The following is a 19,364-nucleotide window of genomic DNA, read 5'->3' on the forward strand; positions in this document are numbered from 1 at the left end:
GTCTTATCTACAATCTGCTAAACGGCTAAATTCTCGTCAGTCCCGTTGGTCTCTTTATTTTTTTTTCCCCGGTTTAACCTTTGCATTTCTTACAGACCTGGCTCTAAGAATCAAAAGCCTGATGCCCTTTCCCATCAGTTTTCAACTGACGACTCAGAGAAACAACCTGCTCCCATCTTACCTCCCAGCTGCAAAGTAGGCTCTCTAACCTGGGAGATTGAGAGTTTAGTCCAACAAGCCTTTCGACATGAACCTGACCCTAAGACCGGACCATCTAACCGTACTTATGTTCCCACCTCTATTCGAGTACGACTTATCCACTGGTTCCATTCTACCAAGCTTTCTGCCCATCCTGGAACCAGTCGGACGGTGGCTTTAATCTCCAGGAGATTCTGGTGGCCGTTGTTACACAAAGACGTGAATGAATATGTCAAGGCATGCGCCACATGTGCCCGAAACAAGCCCTCTAACCAGCCCCCGGCAGGTTTACTCCAGCCTCTCAGTATTCCTTGGTCCCACATTGCTCTTGATTTTGTTACTGGACTGCCAAACTCTCACGGTATGACCACCATCCTCACTATCATTGACCGCTTCTCCAAGGCCTGTCACCTCATTCCCCTAAAGAAATTACCTCCTGCTTTCCAAACTGCAAGTTTACTGGTCAAACATGTGTTTCGGCTTCATGGAATACCACTAGAAATTCTTTCTGACCGAGGTCCCCAATTTATCTCCCAAGTGTGGAGACAATTTTGTGCGGCTTTAGAAGCCAAAGTTTCCCTGACTTCAGGTTACCATCCAAAGTCTAACGGTCAAACTGAGCGCATGAATCAGGAGCTCGAAAGTATCCTTAGATGTTTGACTTCCTCTAACCCCATTGACTGGAGCAATTTTTTACCTTGGGTGGAATACTCACATACTGCTCACATCTCATCTGCAACTGGGCGTTCCCCGTTTGAGGTCTCGCTAGGCTATCAACCACTATTGTTTCCCACTGACCAGAAGGAAATAGCAGTTCCTTCTGTCAGACATCACATTCGTCGCTGTAAGCGTGTTTGGGATTCTACTGTCCGGGCCCTTCAAAGAACTGCACTCCAAAACATTTTGCTGATAGACGGCGCCGGCCAGCACCTCTGTATCAACCCGGTCAAAAGGTCTGGCTCTCCTCCTGGGACATCCCACTTAAGTCTCTCAACAGGAAACTTTCTCCCAGGTTCATTGGTCCTTAAGAGGTTGAATCAGTTATTAGTCCCACCACTGTTTGCCTCCATCTCTCGCCCAGTTTCCGGATCCATCCCACTTTTCAAGTTTCCCAGCTTAAACCAGTGTCCACTAGCAGGCTCATCCTCATCTTCCTCAGAGGTATCCATGCTCTTCCACTACCATGTTCCTTAGAGAGACCCCACCCAATGAGAAAAGACCGCTTGGAAAATGGTGATAGAAAAAATAGCAAATCTTTTAGAAGATACTGGGAGAATTAGGGGCCAAATTGTTGAAGTCTCCTAGACAGTACAAGCGAATTGTGGATGATACATTAGAAACAGACTGTCTCTTACAGAACAAGCAGGCCTGTGTGTTTCAGGATGAAAACATTTCTCTCAACTGCATTTAGAAAGTCTGCTTAAAACAGCATAGAAAGAGTAAAAATAGAAGTACTTTGATCTTCCTTAAGACACATGCTGTGCCAATGAGTACTCAAAAGGCTTAAAACCTGGAGAGTTGGGTGTCTGATTGCTGTGTGGGAAGTAGTTGGGTTCAAAACAGCTGCACCGAAATGCTCTTTCATCTCTCAAACAACATTATCACTACCTTAGGATTTATCCAGACCAGAAAAATAAATAAGTAAATCAATGCTCCCACGTGCATGCATATTATAGATCAAAAAGTGATGCTGGAGCAGCATTTTCGTGCAAAATCTTTATTAAAAACAATGTTTTAAAAAAAAACAAGTGACAGGTGTTGAACGTCAGTCTACTGTTGTTCTACTGTTAGGAAGGCTGGATGGAGACAGTCGGTTTTCTTCGGCGAACTGAAATCACATGTGACTGCAGGGTTGTACGTCTCGTCTTTTGTCGCCTCAGCTTTAGAGATATCTACAGGGTCCAAGTTGAAGTAGCTTATGTGCTGAAATTTCAGCACCTCATTTCCCCAGCTGGTCCATCCGGGCTGAAGATTCCGAGCAAACAGCTCCAAACACTTGGCTTCAGCTCCAATATATGACTTTAGCACCTCTGTGAAAAAATTAAAACAAGGAAAAAATATCATTCTGTTTGCTATCCAGTTGCCTTACACCCTACAAACTAAATGGCAATATGATACTTTTCTGCAAGACCAAATAACCAGAAAGACTATAGCTTATCTTTCTTGCATTTTAATAACGTAGGAAGTTATGCTGCCTTGGGTCAACAATGCTCCAGCATAACTTTCCTGTGCATATTGCATTGTTGTGCTCCAAATAGAAGTGTGTTTAAAAAACTGACTAACGCGCAACATAGGTTTTATTTCCATACATGCAAATGCACTGACAATGCTGCACATTTACTACCCTGCATGGATCTCTTGTGTGAGAATTCTTCACTTGTTACCTTGTAATAGGCTGAAAACAGAGGTGGCAGCTGCTGAACTCCATCCCATTGAACAGTTTTTTTTTTCTCTATGTGAGAAGTCTGCCAGTGACCTTGGCTTTATAAGTGCTAATATTCCAGGAAAGGAACACCTGACAGATACGTTTCACTTCCTCTGCTCTCTGCTACTCTGACACTACCTCAGCCAACACTCAGGGAGTTAATGAGCTCAAAAGTCAGCTCCCAAAATCCATCTAACCTATACAATGTGGTGAATAACCTTACTTATTTTTTTCTTTCTATGTCCGGGACAGAGACAAAGCCGCAGTGTGGAAAGGCCAAACATGCAGCTCTGTGACTTACTTGTTCTGGTGACTCAGATCTCAAGTTGAAAAGAGAGAGAAGGTTTAATTATCTTAAATTTAAAATGGGACAGCACGTCAAACTTCTCCAAAGAAAACCCAAACGAAAAGAAAGGCGCCCTTTCTTTCTAAACATGTTACAGACAAAGTCATATAGTTAATCCATCTTGTGGGTTTTTTCTCACTTCAGGATTAACAAAGTAAAATCTACATATTACATTTGTGAAACATTTTATGCATTCCTTCTGAAGTCTGAAGATCTGTGGATACAAGAATTCACTTTACAGTGCTTGTGGATCATAACCAGGTTGTAGGTAGAGTTTCAAGAAGCAAGAAAAAGAAACAGAAACAAGGGACAAAACTAAACTGATGGACAGGCAAACTCAGCCTGTCCATCAGATTATCAAAGTTTTAAAACAGCCCTAAAAACTGAAAATATGCACACAAATCTGGCTCCTATATATATTTTTCTATCCGGCATTGACGCTCTCATGACTTTCTGATGGCAAAGTTAAAAAGCCTTTCCGTCTTTGAAGGATTGTTGAGTCGTACAAGAAGCAAGACCTCTCTCAACGATCCATCTCCTCCAGGTTTGGATAAAGTAACACAGGCACTTTCAGTTTTTTAAATGTCTCTAAAAAAAAGTGGTAGACCCAAAGCATCTCACATACACTTCACCCGATAATCCGACTCGATGTCCATGAAGACACAGGCAGATGCTCAACCCAAACTAAGACCTATGCTGATGCCGACTGCAACCCAATAACCAGGGGGCAGCAAGAGAAGGGCTTAAAGAACAAAATTGTTTGGCTTCAGATGTTACTGGCATGACAAGGAGATGCCACTGGAGATGTTTTCTACACAACACAGTGAGGGGGGTCCGTCATGATCATGGACCCTTTTCTTTAATTGAACAATGGAGGTTCACTTTTGGCATAGCTGCAGATAGATATGTTGAGATGCAGCAGGAATCCATCCTGACTGAGGGTCCTCCTCTGTGTAGTGATGAGTGAGTCTTTCAGCAGGACAATAGTGCAGTTAACATCCCCTGACTGGCAGAGGACTTCATTCGGGTGAATAGAATTGATCTTTTGGGCCCTCCTGTATGTCCCCCTGATTTAAATCCAAGTGAAATTGTTTAGGGATGGATGGCAGATGAGGTTTGCAAAATGCAGCATATTGTGAAGCCACCTTCATGGAGCATTGTTCCCACCAGTCTACTGGAAACACTCCAAGAGGTTTACAAGACCAGTGGGAATACTTTTTCTTTGGCCCTGTTTTGGCTTTGTCTTCAAACTTTGATCAGTTGATGAACAGCCTGTTTCAGTTTAGTCACTTTTAATAATTGTGTCTCTTGCTTTTGTTTCTTGTGTTTGTATGTTTTAAATTGAATTTACCATTAAAACCAGCAAACATTACTTATGCATCTTTGTGCCTGACTCCTCAAGATCTTGGAAGAGTTCCTGTGGTGTCAACACCCCAATGGCTGATGTTTTTAAGATGCAACATTTAGATATTCAATTGAACTGAGATGAATTGAGAAGACTTTAAAGTCATATTCTTAAAAGTTTGTAACTTCTTAAGAGCATGGGTGGGTGGCTAGATTTTCTGTCCATAGCAACTAAACATGATTTTGACAGTACAGTAATCTGAGAATGTAACACAAGTGGGTCAGTGGGTCTCAACGCAGTGGGCTTGCTGCTGAATGGCTTGAGCAGGTCAGACAAGCTCGTTATAGAAACCATAGCTTATGGTGGGAGGAAGAAAGGATCATAATATTTCTAGGAGCTGGATAATCTACAACACAACCCACAATTGCCAAAACATGACTGATAAAAATGTGGGAAAAGTTTTCAAATAAATTAATATTTGATAATCTAACTAGAAAGCTTTTTTTTTTTTTTTATCCATCCTTTAATTTGACTACATTTATTTATTGGATGACAATCATATAAAATAAAGAATTTAATTTAAGAATTTAATTGATACTTTGATTTATAATTTTACTTTGGCGACTGTGGCTCAGTAGGAACAGTAGTCGTCTTGCAATCAGAAGGTTGTGGGTTTGATTCCAGCTTCCTCCTGCCATATGTCGATGTGCCCCTGGGCAAGGCACTTAACCTCAAGTTGCCTACCGATCTGCGTATCGGTGTATGAATGTGTGAGCATTAGTGAGTGCAATTGGGTGAATGTGGCTCTAGTGTAAAGCGCTTTGAGCGGTCTGTATGACTGGAAAAGCTCTATACAGGTCCTTCTCAAAATATTAGCATATTGTGATAAAGTTCATTATTTTCCATAATGTCATGATGAAAATTTAACATTCATATATTTTAGATTCATTGCACACTAACAGAAATATTTCAGGTCTTTTATTGTCTTAATACGGATGATTTTGGCATACAGCTCATGAAAACCCAAAATTCCTATCTCACAAAATTAGCATATCATTAAAAGGGTCTCTAAACGAGCTATGAACCTAATCATCTGAATCAACGAGTTAACTCTAAACACCTGCAAAAGATTCCTGAGGCCTTTAAAACTCCCAGCCTGGTTCATCACTCAAAACCCCAATCATGGGTAAGACTGCCGACCTGACTGCTGTCCAGAAGGCCACTATTGACACCCTCAAGCAAGAGGGTAAGACACAGAAAGAAATTTCTGAACGAATAGGCTGTTCCCAGAATGCTGTATCAAGGCACCTCAGTGGGAAGTCTGTGGGAAGGAAAAAGTGTGGCAGAAAACGCTGCACAACGAGAAGAGGTGACCGGACCCTGAGGAAGATTGTGGAGAAGGGCCGATTCCAGACCTTGGGGGACCTGCGGAAGCAGTGGACTGAGTCTGGAGTAGAAACATCCAGAGCCACCGTGCACAGGCGTGTGCAGGAAATGAGCTACAGGTGCCGCATTCCCCAGGTCAAGCCACTTTTGAACCAGAAACAGCGGCAGAAGCGCCTGACCTGGGCTACAGAGAAGCAGCACTGGACTGTTGCTCAGTGGTCCAAAGTACCTTTTTCGGATGAAAGCAAATTCTGCATGTCATTCGGAAATCAAGGTGCCAGAGTCTGGAGGAAGACTGGGGAGAAGGAAATGCCAAAATGCCAGAAGTCCAGTGTCAAGTACCCACAGTCAGTGATGGTCTGGGGTGCCGTGTCAGCTGCTGGTGTTGGTCTACTGTGTTTTATCAAGGGCAGGGTCAATGCAGCTAGCTATCAGGAGATTTTGGAGCACTTCATGCTTCCATCTGCTGAAAAGCTTTATGGAGATGAAGATTTCATTTTTCAGCACGACCTGGCACCTGCTCACAGTGCCAAAACCACTGGTAAATGGTTTACTGACCATGGTATCACTGTGCTCAATTGGCCTGCCAACTCTCCTGACCTGAACCCCATAGAGAATCTGTGGGATATTGTGAAGAGAACGTTGAGAGACTCAAGACCCAACACTCTGGATGAGCTAAAGGCCGCTATCGAAGCATCCTGGGCCTCCATAAGACCTCAGCAGTGCCACAGGCTGATTGCCTCCATGCCACGCCGCATTGAAACAGTCATTTCTGCCAAAGGATTCCCGACCAAATATTGAGTGCATAACTGTACATGATTATTTGAAGGTTGACGTTTTTTGTATTAAAAACACTTTTCTTTTATTGGTTGGATGAAATATGCTAATTTTGTGAGATAGGAATTTTGGGTTTTCATGAGCTGTATGCCAAAATCATCCGTATTAAGACAATAAAAGACCTGAAATATTTCAGTTAGTGTGCAATGAATCTAAAATATATGAATGTTAAATTTTCATCATGACATTATGGAAAATAATGAACTTTATCACAATATGCTAATATTTTGAGAAGGACCTGTATATATACATTTATATATAATTTAGCAATATAGAAAGCTTCTTAGGTAGTAAGTATCGAACTTAGCTAACAACTTTACCAAAAACTACTAACCTGGTCCTGACAAAAATCACAAAAATGCAACACGTGAACTTTAAAATTATAATTTTATAGATTTTGTTACTATCACACACAAGGATTATTTTGTAATGTTTTATTCCGAGTATGCTAGGGTAAGCTAACATGCTTGGTGACACAATAAGCTGACACACACAGGACAAACAACCATGCACACACTTATTCACACCTAAGGGCAATGTAGAGAGACCCATTAACCTAACAGTCATGTTTTTGGACTGTGGGAGGAAGCTGGATTACCCAGCCCTCAGCCCTCTGTGGGTACTGGATTACCCAGTATGCACGAGGGAGAACATGCAAGCTCCATGCAGAAAGACCCCCGGCCGGGAGTTTTGCTGCAAGGCAAAAAACTGCGCCACTGTGCAGCCCTTCAATCAAAGACCATTTAATTAGTCTAAAATGACTTGTAGTTTTCTGGGGGTATAAATGTGGCATAACACAAAAAAACATTTCTTTTAGCCACTCTTCAAAAAGGGAAAGAAAGGAGCAAATAAAATTTAACCCTAATCTTGTCTCTTCAAGAACAAACACCCCGCATGGCCAGAAGGCAATTCATTGCCACTGTTAAACATGGTGGAGGATCTGTGATGCTGTGGGCCTGTTTGTCTCCCAAAGACCGAGAGAACCTTGTTAGAGTAAATTTTATCATGAAAAGGGAAATAATTCCAGACACATTAACTTTATTCAGTGGCCATCATATCCCTCAGGCCTAAATCCTGTAGAACATCGGTGGGGTTAGCTGAAGAGATCACAGAAGAGGATCCAGGACTCTAGATGATCTGGAGAGATTGTGTACCTTCCTTTTCGCTCCAACCTTGTGAAATACCACAGACGTTTATGTGCTTTCATATTGGCAAAAGAGAGTTGTAAAAAGTAGGTGCCAATAACTGTCGCTGCTAATTTTGTTAAAATAAATTATTTCTTAACATGAGATTTTTTTCCCATAGATGAGTAAGTGTTAAATGTTTGACTTTTCTGCATTTGTCAGTGTGAGATTATGAGGCTAATATTAAAGTAAAAAAAAAATAGTCAGCTTTTTATGTATCTTAATCAGCAAAAACCCAAGGAAACCAGGAAAAAGGGTGGATTTGAGACACACCCACAATCAACAGAGCATTCAACAAAATGCATAAAATAAAAGAAGAAAAAGCTCACCAATAATAAAAAAGCACAGCTTTGCTTTGAGTTTCAAGTGCTGCTGAATCACTGGATATTGTCCATTGGAGCTTAATTAAGGTACACTTTTGTTCATAACAAGAAGAAAACCTTCCAGATCAGGAACTGGAATAAACAAACCAGTTGTGAATGAAACCTGCTGAGATCCACTGACACAAACAAAGAGTCATACATGGAGAAAGAACGCAACCTTTTTCTTATCGGTTGAATCTCTATAGTGTCCCAGCTCCATGGAGGCATCATTATGATTTAAATCAATGTATTTTAATAGTCTCCCTGTAGCTCTATGGAGGAGGAGCTGTTCTGTGCTGCTGAAAGGGCACCAGCAAATCGTGGCCATGTTTTACCTTCCATACTGCACCATATATTACGTTCCCCTAAGAGGGAATGAGCTGACGTCAAGCCTTCCTCATACTTAGTCCTTGTATATGCATGTCTAAGGTTTTACAGAGGTTCTCACCAGCAAGGTGCATTCTGGAGGTGAAGCAATCGGAACCAATCTGACACGTGTGCCGTAAAAGTTTACTCTTTAACATGTCGGATTTGGCATGGGTTCCATGTCTGTAAATATGGAAAATAACTAGACCCAGTATGTTGTCTTCTTCAGTCTGCATCCAATGATCACATTCACAAAACAAGGTACTCATGTTTTAACCATAATTAGTCTGCATATGATTTGTTTTCTTCTAATAAAGAGGCACTACCCTGGTCCATAATTTTCCACTGTACTGATATTATAAATAAAATCAAAATAGAACATTTCTCATCAATACAAGTTGTCTCTGAATGTAGATTTCATCAATGCTGCAGCAATGCCCTCTAGTGGTCCAGCAAAACACTGCACTTTAAATATTTACCTGACAGTAAGGGCTTCTGGGAGTGCAGCGCTGACGGGACACTCACAATCAAACGTTTATCTTCAACTGGGACGCTCAGCATTTGTAGAGGGCTGAAGCAAAACATGATAACTACTGTAAGTATCAGCTGGCTTCATTCCATCTAAAGATTTAAACTGAAAACAAAAGATGACACATACAATGCCTTGCAAAAGCACAGTATTTATACCATTTGAATCTCTTAACACACAATACTCATAGTGGTGGCAGCATCATGCTGTGGGGAAGCTGGTCAGAGTTAATGAGAACCTAGATGGAGCTAAATATTGCAAGATATCTTGGTTGAGGCTGCGAAAGACTTGAGACTGGGGTTGAGGTTCACCTTCCAGGACGACAACAATTTAGACAAACAGCCAAAGCTACAATGAAATTGTAGAAATCAAAGCATGTTCATGAATAAGAATGGCCTTGTCAAAGTCCAGAAGTAAATCTAATTGAAAATCTGTGAGACTTAAAAATCAGGTAACTATCCATTGTTCAATCTGACTGAGCTTGAGCTATTTTACAAAGAACATTCAAATATTTCAGTCTCTAGATATGCAAAGGTGGTGGAGACATACATCAAAAGATATGCACACTTGATCTGCAGTGAAAGGTGGTTCCAGAACCCGGGAGGGTGGAATACAAATGCACGCCGCACTTTTCATATTTAGATTTGTACCCTACTTGTCGTACTTAGAGTTAGTCTGTAAAAGAATCCTCATAAATTCCATGAAGGTTTTTTGTTGTATGATAAGATGTGCAAATGCTCAAGGCGTATGAATACTTATGCAAGGCAACGTATGGAGGTCAGTCACACCTTGTGCGGGCGTTTGTAGGACGATACCGACCCAGCACCAGCACTTCATACGGCTTCTTGTGGGGTGAATCGAGAGGAAACACGAACTCCCCCCATGTGGTGACCTAAAGGACAAAATGGCAGACCCTGAAAGAGTTGGAACAACCCCTGTCTGTGAGACTTACCATAAATCAGGTAATTCTAGAGGTCAACTACCTTGACCCAGAACCATTCGGCCACAACTTCAACACCCCAGTGTGGATACAGCTCGTCCCGGACAAAACGAAGGTGACTGGACCTGTTTGTCACCCAGGTGACCACCAAACAGCCTGGAGATCCCAGGAGGGGGACAGGGAGGTGTTTCAGCTGGGATGAAGGCAAAGAGCTGTATCTTTATGGAGAAAATTACCATGATTAGTGTTTAACATTAGTCATTTTTACTACAGGCATTACTTCTGCAATGCAACAATGAAATGTACTTTTATCACTTGGAACTATCCACAACATTCGCAATCATAACTTCTAATGAGGAATCGAAATTTGTTTTTCTTCCCCATTGTAGCATTTTGCATACACTAGCATCACAATGTTTGTGAGGCACTGCAAAATCCCTTTTAAACTGCAGCACTGATTTCATGCATTTTTACATTTATGTCCTTCTGTTTGTAACTAAAAACTAATTTCTTGCCACCCTTACAGCTCATTGAAGCAATGCTTTGTTTCTCCAGAAAAACGACTCAATTATACCTTTCCATATATTTCCAAGTAAACAAATAAATGCTGCTGCTCAAGACCTTCCATCTTTACAATAACTGCTAAATATTTATTATGTACATGTCTCTGACTAGTTCATGTGTAATTTTGACCTCTGAATTTAGGGTATTTTCACACCTGATGTGTTTACTTTCTTTGATGTGATTCGTTTGTGTAGATGTGAACACAGCAATTGTACTAAGGTGCAGAACAAAACAACCGTACCAAGACCGTTTGGAGGAGGTGCTCTCAGTGCGCTTCCAAACAAACTCTAGAGCGGTTCGTTTGTGGTGTGAATGTGGTCCCACCTCAATCAGACACAGCTACCAGCTGTGCGATGCAAACCTGAGCCAAATGCCTCTCCATAGTCAGGCATACGTTGCATTTTGGGATGCAGTAGAGTAAACAAACTAATAAACAAAAGCTGTGCATCTTTTTCGTAAAGCACAAAGCCCGATGGAACTTGAGATCAAAGTCATTCGGTAAAGTTTTCACATAGTTTTGCATAAAATAGTACAGAGAAATCATATGATTAAATTCTTTTGTCTTCTACTAGTACTAGTACTAGTTCTCCCGCCTCGGACACATCTGACCAATAAACAGAACATTCTCACACGGTTTATAGTGACTAGTGATGGGAACCCCAGTTCCTTTTACAGAACCGTTTTAGCTCGGCTAACCTAAAAGAGCCGACTCTTTCAGCTGCCAAACGGCTCAAAAGATTTTTGCTGCTTTAATTCATTTATTGCCCACAATAACAAATATTCACGCGAAACAAAATTAATAATTTAAAATGCAGCAAGAACAAGAAGCCAAGGGACAAACTCTCTCACCGTTCACTATTAGTGTCCAGTGATTCACAAATTCTACAACCACCAATCCACAGAGATTTTAACATTGAACAGACCCCATTAATTGTAACTGCAGCCTCACTCATGGTGTGGCAGCGCTGGCCAAACCCATTGCCAAATACTCAGCCAATGTGTAGAACTGTCGACCCTTCACTCCTCTGCTAGTGTAGACAGAGGACGAGACCAATCACGGGCGACTTGAAGAGACAAAAAGTGAAAGAGAGAGAAGCAGGGAAAAAACGGCTCCCAATCAGAACCACAATATAGTTCCTGTCATTCACCAAAGAGCGACCGACACGTCACTAGTAGTGACACGGGTTTTGGTTCGCTTGGTGCATTCTCTGTGTGAAAAGAAACCGAACCCTCACAAAAAGTTACAAGTTACCAACCTTATCAACTGATTCAGACCGAATTAAATGTACTATAGGTGTGAAAACACCCTTAATCCCATTTCTCTAAACATTTCTAATCTGTTCTCCCGTACGCCGCATTGTTAAAACAAGTAAAAGCCAAACAACCTGCGACTTCTTTTCACAGACTTGTTTTCCCAAGGTGGATCAATGACAATGAGGTCAAACCTCCTCCCAGCTGTTTGAGAAAGAAGAAACCCAAAAGGTTCATGTTAATTCTGACAGAATTAGACATTACATTAGATTTTTTTGATTTTAATCACTTTCCTAAAACCATTTAAGTGGCTAACATGTTTTCCAAATAACTTTAAAAGAATTCATAATTTTCAAGGTATGACAATTTCTTTAATCATTACTCTCACATTGCACAAGTGGTTGTATTCTTGTGAAATCAGAGAGGAGGAAGGCAGACTTAGGAGGTATTATAAACTCCTCTCCCATCAGTGAGACCACTGCTGCCCAGGCCTCCGTGTTCTCCGTCAGCCGAGAGAACAGGTCGACATGTGAAACACAGCTTTCCTTTGTGAAAAGTGACTGTGTCCACTCCTGCTCTTCATCGGCCATCAGAGGAAGATCTTTAGCCATCTCACAGAGCGCTGCGAGGCTGCAGTCCTGGGAAGGAAGTGGATCTCTGAATGTTTCTGTCTCTCCGCTCAAGTATCCAGCTGATCGGGCAGAATCCACTAAGGATTTGGTTCCTTCCAGAATAACACTCCTGATCTGAATAGGAAAAGATACATATCTTGTTGACATAATTGTATTTTTAATTCCAAACCATTTGCTGCCCGCTCCTTCAAGACTTTTATCTGGGAAAATCAAAACCGACAACTAAATTATGATGTAATACATATTATCATCTCAGAAGAATTTGGATCAAGACTGAATTGGAGATGCAGCCGACTGATTGAACTCAGGTTTTTCTATCTTGGATGTTTTTAAATCACTGGAGAATTTGTTTAATTGCTATTGTCTTTAAGAACAAATGGTGCCTTGTAAAAGAACTCGTGCTTTTTTCACACAAATTTTTACATGTTTTTGTGTTTTATTGGAATTTTAGTAGTAGTGTATAACATGAGATATAAATGATACATGAAATCAATGTGTTAAATACAATTTCTAGCCATGTGCAATTTAATCTCTGTATAAAACCAGCTGTTCTGTGAAGACCTCAGAGGTTTGTTAGAGAACATTAGTGAGCAAAAAGCATCATGAAAACCAAGTAACACAGCAGACAGGTGAGGGAGAACGCTTTAGAGATGTTTAAACCAGGGTTAAGTCATATGAACAATTTCTCAACCTCTGAAAATCTCACGGAGAATCATTTAGTCCATCATCTGAAAATCAAACAGTATGGCAGAACTTAAAAAATACCACGGACACTCTCCATCCAATCTGACTGAGTTTGAGCTGTGTCAGTCTGTAGATTGCAAAGCTGGTAGAGAAATACCCTTCAGTTTTAGTTGCAGCAAAGGGTAGTTCTACCAAGTGTTGGAAACATTTAAAATACTTAATAGGGTCTGAATTGCTGTGCTCAAGTTATGTTTAATAATATGTGAAATAAAATGTATTGTGTAAGTTAGTGGCCTGGCTAACAGGCCTTCTGTGTGTGTTTGACTTAGATAAACTTTGCCCGGCAACAGTGAAGATATATCAGACAGTTCAACTGACATCTGATAAAGTGTATGTTTTTGAATAAAAACTGCTGAAGCTGGGGAGGAGATCAGAAGTGTTCGTGGTGATGCAGCTGGAGCGGTCCACTTCTCCCTGGCGCCAGGCAAAGAAACTTAACTGCGCAGTCTTTGTGTTTTTATTTTTACTATAAAGTATAGGATAGCTTTTCCAAAACAAACCAACACGCAGGAGTTCTAGGTGACAAACTCCGACACAAGTAAAGGTTATACGCAAATGTACACAACTCCTTTACGATTTAAAAACAAAATCTAAATCACGCATAATTTTCCTTCAACTTCTCAATATGCACTAATTGTTGATGTCCTATAATACAAAATCCCCAAAAATACATTAAACGTTTCCTAAATTGACTCAATGTGGGGAAGTTCAAGGAGTTTCAATATTTTTGCAAATGTACTTGTACTTTATATACAGTCAAATGTGTATTCTCACCTTTTCATGGAAAGCCTTTGCATCAATTTCACCTTGGTTGAGCTCATTGTGTTTACGCTTACGTTTCTGAAATCCAAAGCATTTTTAAAAGGGTTAAAACTAAACAGACAGATTAAGATATATGAGCAAAAAACTGTAAGGCTAACCTAAAAGACTGACTCTGTAATAAAACTAGAATGCAAAATTTAAAGCATGAAAATTAGCTGACATCGACCCTGGAACAAGCCTCAACACATTTTCATTTATGTGAAAATATAGAAGTATATAGAAGTAGGATGCTCCAGTATGACGAATATAGTCATTTTTTATGTATTTTGTTGCATTTAATTGCCTTCCAGTCCTTACACAAGTGCAAACTTACAGAAGTCTTTACTTCTCAGATACAAACTGTCAGTGTCTGCAACTGCAGTCTGTGCAGCAGTTTACCTTTGGTTTGTCTGTTTTCTGCATCACGTCAGTGTGTTCCCCATCCACAGCAGCTCTCCCACTCAAATTATAATGACTCTTTACTATCTGGAAACTTTTAAAACTGCACTTGACATGTGACTTCTGATGTCCTGTCCATCTGACGCACCGCTCATAGCCTCGGTCAAAGAGAGACCGTGACTCCAAAACCCAGCCTGAGCTGCTCTGATGCACCACCGACATCAGGAAGGTGCAGGTTTCACACCAGGCTGGATCGTGACCGAGTTGTTTTCTTGTTTAGCCTGGTGGGCCACACCTTTTTAACGACAGGGGAGCGTGTGGAACGTTTTATTTCCCACAAAACGATACTGAATACAAAGCGTGAGCGATCCAGGAAGTGGATCGTGCAGGTGACGTAATTTGTCGGTGGTGACCGATTCAGTTCGACGTGCCGACTCTTTTACATGAACTTCGTTCTTCTTCCTAGCTGTGTTTTAAATCTCTGCTTGTTTACAAGAATGCCCTATACATCCATCAGGCATAACATTATGACCACCTACCACTCCACAAACAGTTCCATTATAAAGCTGCAAGGATGGGCCCCTGTCTCAGTTATCTCTGATAATTTATAAATCACAATAAAGCTGAGAATTGAAAGATTAAATTGGCTCTGTGGAATCAATGCAGATGTGGAGAAAACGTATTTGAGTAGTCGTATGACTGGAATAATATAAGTATATATAAGTATATATCACTGAACTGTATAAGTTCAGTCCATTTACCATTTCTTACAACATTAGGTCGGCACATATTTAAAATTTAACCAAAGACTTGGGAGAAATAAAAACCTTTTTTTACTTTTGAAAGTATTTCAATATTTAGACACGGTGCCTTACTCAGATCTACGGTGGGTGTATTCCTTTTTTTAGGCCAGATAATGTTTGTACTCGTTTTGCTTTCAACAGGTAACCAGGGCACAGTTTGGAGAACCAGAGTAACATGTTTCTTAGTATCTCTGAGAATAATACACTGGATTTTATACAAAATACAGCTTATTATTCTTTTCTCTTTTTTTCTTGTAAAAAAAAAAAATCCCTTTTATTCCCCACCAAATTCCTATATTTATATTTAAAATATTTGTAAATTGAGAGGAAAATGGGTCATGTTCCTTGTTTGCTGTGCAAAAATTGACCAATAAAGCTGATTCTGATTCTAACTGCAGTCCGTTACATTAGCCCAACATACTTGTGAAAAATTCATGGATTAGTTTTAAGAGTCATTTTATGATAAGTAGCTTTAAACTTTTTTTATATTCTTTAAATGATTAAAGGCTGACCCGAGGAGTGAATGGGTTATCATTAGAAGATTAGAAATTAAAAGCATCATCAAACAGACATTGAAAGAAATATGCCAGAAACAATGAGAAGAAGAAAAAGGACCATGGTTTTATAAGATACAGATCAATGATGATGAGAGGTGGAGGAAAGAGCCGCAAAAGTGAGGATGCAATAATATCAAGACACATATTTGGTCAAACTGCATTGAGCAGCTCACTCTTTATAATATGGAAACATCATACAGGAAATTGTGACTTTTGTAATCAAGAAGAGACTGTAGCATATTAACATATGTAACATTGTAGAAAATATGTAAAAGAAAGATATATTCTATGGAAGCGTGGAACTGACACGTGATCTAAAATTATTGTCCTTATTATTGGTCCTTGGCTGGGTTCAGCTCCTCTTGGGTCTTGCTCTTGTTCTGACTCGTTGCCCTCTTCTTCACTCTCTGTTTCTTTTGTTAAATCATAACTTGGTATCTCTGAGTCAGCTCTGTGATTTTTTCTATGATCAGGTCTGCCATACTCACTACACTCCTCGAGCAAACTCTCTTTGTCGTCATCTTGGATGGCTCGGAGCTTTTCTTTGAACTGAGTCATCTTTCTGGTCTCTATTTCATACTTTTTCAACCTTGTCGTGGCTCTGGCGTTGGGGTTTGTGAGGTACCCGTTCAGTCCAGACTCACTAGAAACCATCTTTACAATCGGGTCATATTTTTCGGATGGACTGTACAGTGACACCAGTTTCCCCAGTCCCCACAGTTCAAGGAACCCTGTCCACCACCGTAACCATCGACTAATTTCTTCCTTCCTCTGGACTGCCTTGGGGCATGGTACTACGACCAGTCTATATCCATTTCTTATCTCTGAACAATAGTATGCTTCATCTCTTTGGAGGTGGTATGCTAGCTGACTCTCTAGTACTTCTTTCGATTGCTCTTTGTTGAAACTGAAGAACATTTTCTTTACCGATGAAGCCCATGTTGAATATCCGTCTCCACCTAACAGCAACTCGGTAGGTAAGCGGTGTAGCTCTAACGGTGTTGATGTCAGTTGTTCTATTGACGGGAGTGGTCCTTCAGCCACCCGCTCCGTCCATTCCTGCGTTTCACTCTCTTCGTTCATCGCTATGTTTTTGTCATCTCGAGTTGACCGTCTCCAAAGCCTCTCGAGGATCCTTCGAGTAGGGATGGATTAAGACTATTTGGCTACTAGCTTTACTGTCTAGGTCTGGTCAGTCTACCCTCAGTAAAGCCCTATCCTCACTTGCACGCTATGCAGTTACTGCGAGGGTTGTGACTGACGGCCTTATCATTCACAGACAACCTTACTCCCTTTCAGGCTGTCGGTCCGGGGTGCTCAGGCAGAGATGTCCTTCTGCTGAGCATCCTTCTTCTGGGGGCCCTTTATCTCTGTCAGGGTCCATGTTCAGGCGCCACCTTTCGTTGTCCGATGAGCTAACCCCTCCCTCCTACTTCCCCATGTCTAAAGGCATTGCTCAAACCAGCTCCCCATCCAACGGGTCCGGACTTCCCTAAACCTGAAAGGTCTTACTAAGCAGGTTTTCTGAAAGTTCTGTTTAAGCTGGTGTCGGGAAATGACTCGCTTACCCTCTGACAGCCTTCATAAAAAAGTCTCGCCCTTCTTTAACTGGAGGTCTGGACGACTGAGTAGCCTATCGCAGTCATCCACACTTTCAACATTCACTTTTGTTCACGGCTGCTCATTCCCTAATTTTACAACTGGCTCTTGGTATATGGGCTAGGTTAATTTTAGTAGCTCAGCACGAGCCCCAAGGGCGCTGTTTTAACACACTTGACTAAGGCAACCTATAAAAACCTCCTAAAATCTCTTGGAACCAGGCAACAAGACTTTTTACCACCAATGAAAAACCAAAAATACGGTGACTCAAATAATTGAATGTCCACGATTTAACTAGAATTTCATATGCTTTCTTTAATTTATAACGCTTTTGCAGGGGTCAGTAACAGCTTAAATTCGGCAACACAAAATGATTTCAAAAAGAGAAATGAATCAATCAACTCAACCTTTGGGGTCACACCAAACAGGTCATAAGTCGATCACAGCGGAAACATTTCTCATTCTTTTATAATCAGATGTTACAAATCTCACAGGTTTGAACGTATGCAAGCTCTTAAAAAGAAGTATAATTCAATTGCTTCATCTGGTGTTGATGGTGCATGCAGAACATTTTCTGTCATCAAAAGGCAGAATAGTTCAAACACTGTCTCATCACATTGGTATGGACCTCTCTAGTCATCATTATCAAAGCGTAAAAATCTATGAATGTCTTCCATTGTACCATTCTCTGTCATCATGTCTGTACGAATTCTGGCTACATTGCTCCCTCTTTTGTCAACTTCCTAAACAAAATATCCAGCAATAACTGTTGGATTACTGTTTGTTAAGTGTGCATGAAGCCAAATAGCAACCCTGGAAAACCCATCCACTGCTCTATTTACACAAATTCCATATGGCTTCAGTTTATCTTAGGAATCCACATGCCAAACAAAGTTTGGTCCAGGATTGTGGTATAGAGACGATTACGCTGTCTCAACTCCACACCTCTGAGATCCAGAATTTTCAATAAATGTCTTATTGTGTTCTGGGTAACAATAAATCCCTCCTGTATGCATCTAAGGTGTTGCAGGTTGTATCCATGAAGTTTGCCATATGTTTGCAGCTGTCCCATAAGAAATAATGCAACATCAAGAATGTCACTTTTGTTTTTTCTTCTGTGAAGCCTCAGTGTTGACAAAATCCTTCGAACCGTAGGCTCATCACTATTCCATCAACAGTGCTGAGTGAGAGTAGTATTTCTTTATGGTTTAATCCCAGTGAAAAGTATGTCTTAATTAGGGAATGCAAATATCCCCTATCTGCATCCATGAATGAAAGCAGTATGTGGTTTTCAGATCCCTCCCAAAATCTTTTAATGTGAATCTTTTATCCGTAGATGAGCTGGACAGCTACCATCCATGCATTCATCCTCAGAGATGTCAATCTGTAAACACTGCAGAGAAATTGTTATTGTTTTAAGCTTTTTCTTTTTAATAAAGGATCAGCTCTAATGCATATTCATTGTAAGATATAAAACAGCACATTCTTTTTTTTCTGTATCTTTGGCTGCATTTTAATACAGTTTTTCAGAAGAAAAACCCCAAAAACAAATGAGTAAAACAAATAAACATAACAGAATGCACTGTGTACTTTCCTGTCAGGAGCTTTGCTACATTGACGTGACCTAACAGCAGGGGACACTAATCCCCTCCGAGCATTATTCATCAGTTCCTATAATAACCGGCTGTATATACAGTCATGACTGGGTAATTAATGGAGCTAATATAAACAGCTGACGTTCACTTGCTCATGAAGGCTAGTCACAACACTAGAAAGTTATGTACTCATCCCTTTGTTTGGACACAGTAAAATCTGAATAAACGTAGCTATATGTAGCTTAGGTTTTCATCATGAGGCGTACAGGTAAACTTCACGAACATTTGTCGAAGCCGTCTCTGCTTCTCCGGGTCCATTGATTTGGGCACAGGTTTCAAAAGAGTGAAATAAACACAAAGTACAATCAGCTTATGTTCGCCTCTGCGCAGAGTGAGAGATGGACCACAGCCAAACACCTGCGAGCCCAACTCTGGTCTCTCTCCGCTTTCAGCTCATTTTATTAAGTCTCAGGGGTGTGTTCAACACATACATATATCATG

General features: G+C 40.6%; 1 protein-coding gene across 1 annotated transcript; it reads right to left on the bottom strand.

The window, feature by feature from the left end:
* Positions 1-1,899: 1,899 nt before the first annotated feature.
* Positions 1,900-14,716, bottom strand: mettl4 (methyltransferase 4, N6-adenosine). The gene is made up of 8 exons (XM_047349030.1): positions 14,310-14,716; positions 13,884-13,949; positions 12,122-12,479; positions 11,868-11,937; positions 9,962-10,136; positions 9,767-9,870; positions 8,929-9,020; positions 1,900-2,228 (listed from the first exon to the last, which is right to left on the bottom strand). The coding sequence occupies exons 1-8, from the start codon at positions 14,529-14,531 to the stop codon at positions 1,969-1,971; spliced, it is 1,347 nt and encodes a 448-aa protein (XP_047204986.1). The 5' UTR covers positions 14,532-14,716; the 3' UTR covers positions 1,900-1,968.
* Between the last annotated feature and the right edge of the window lie 4,648 nt (positions 14,717-19,364).

Source organism: Girardinichthys multiradiatus, chromosome 21 (assembly GCF_021462225.1).
Source record: "Girardinichthys multiradiatus isolate DD_20200921_A chromosome 21, DD_fGirMul_XY1, whole genome shotgun sequence".
Taxonomy (NCBI): Eukaryota; Metazoa; Chordata; class Actinopteri; order Cyprinodontiformes; family Goodeidae; genus Girardinichthys; species Girardinichthys multiradiatus.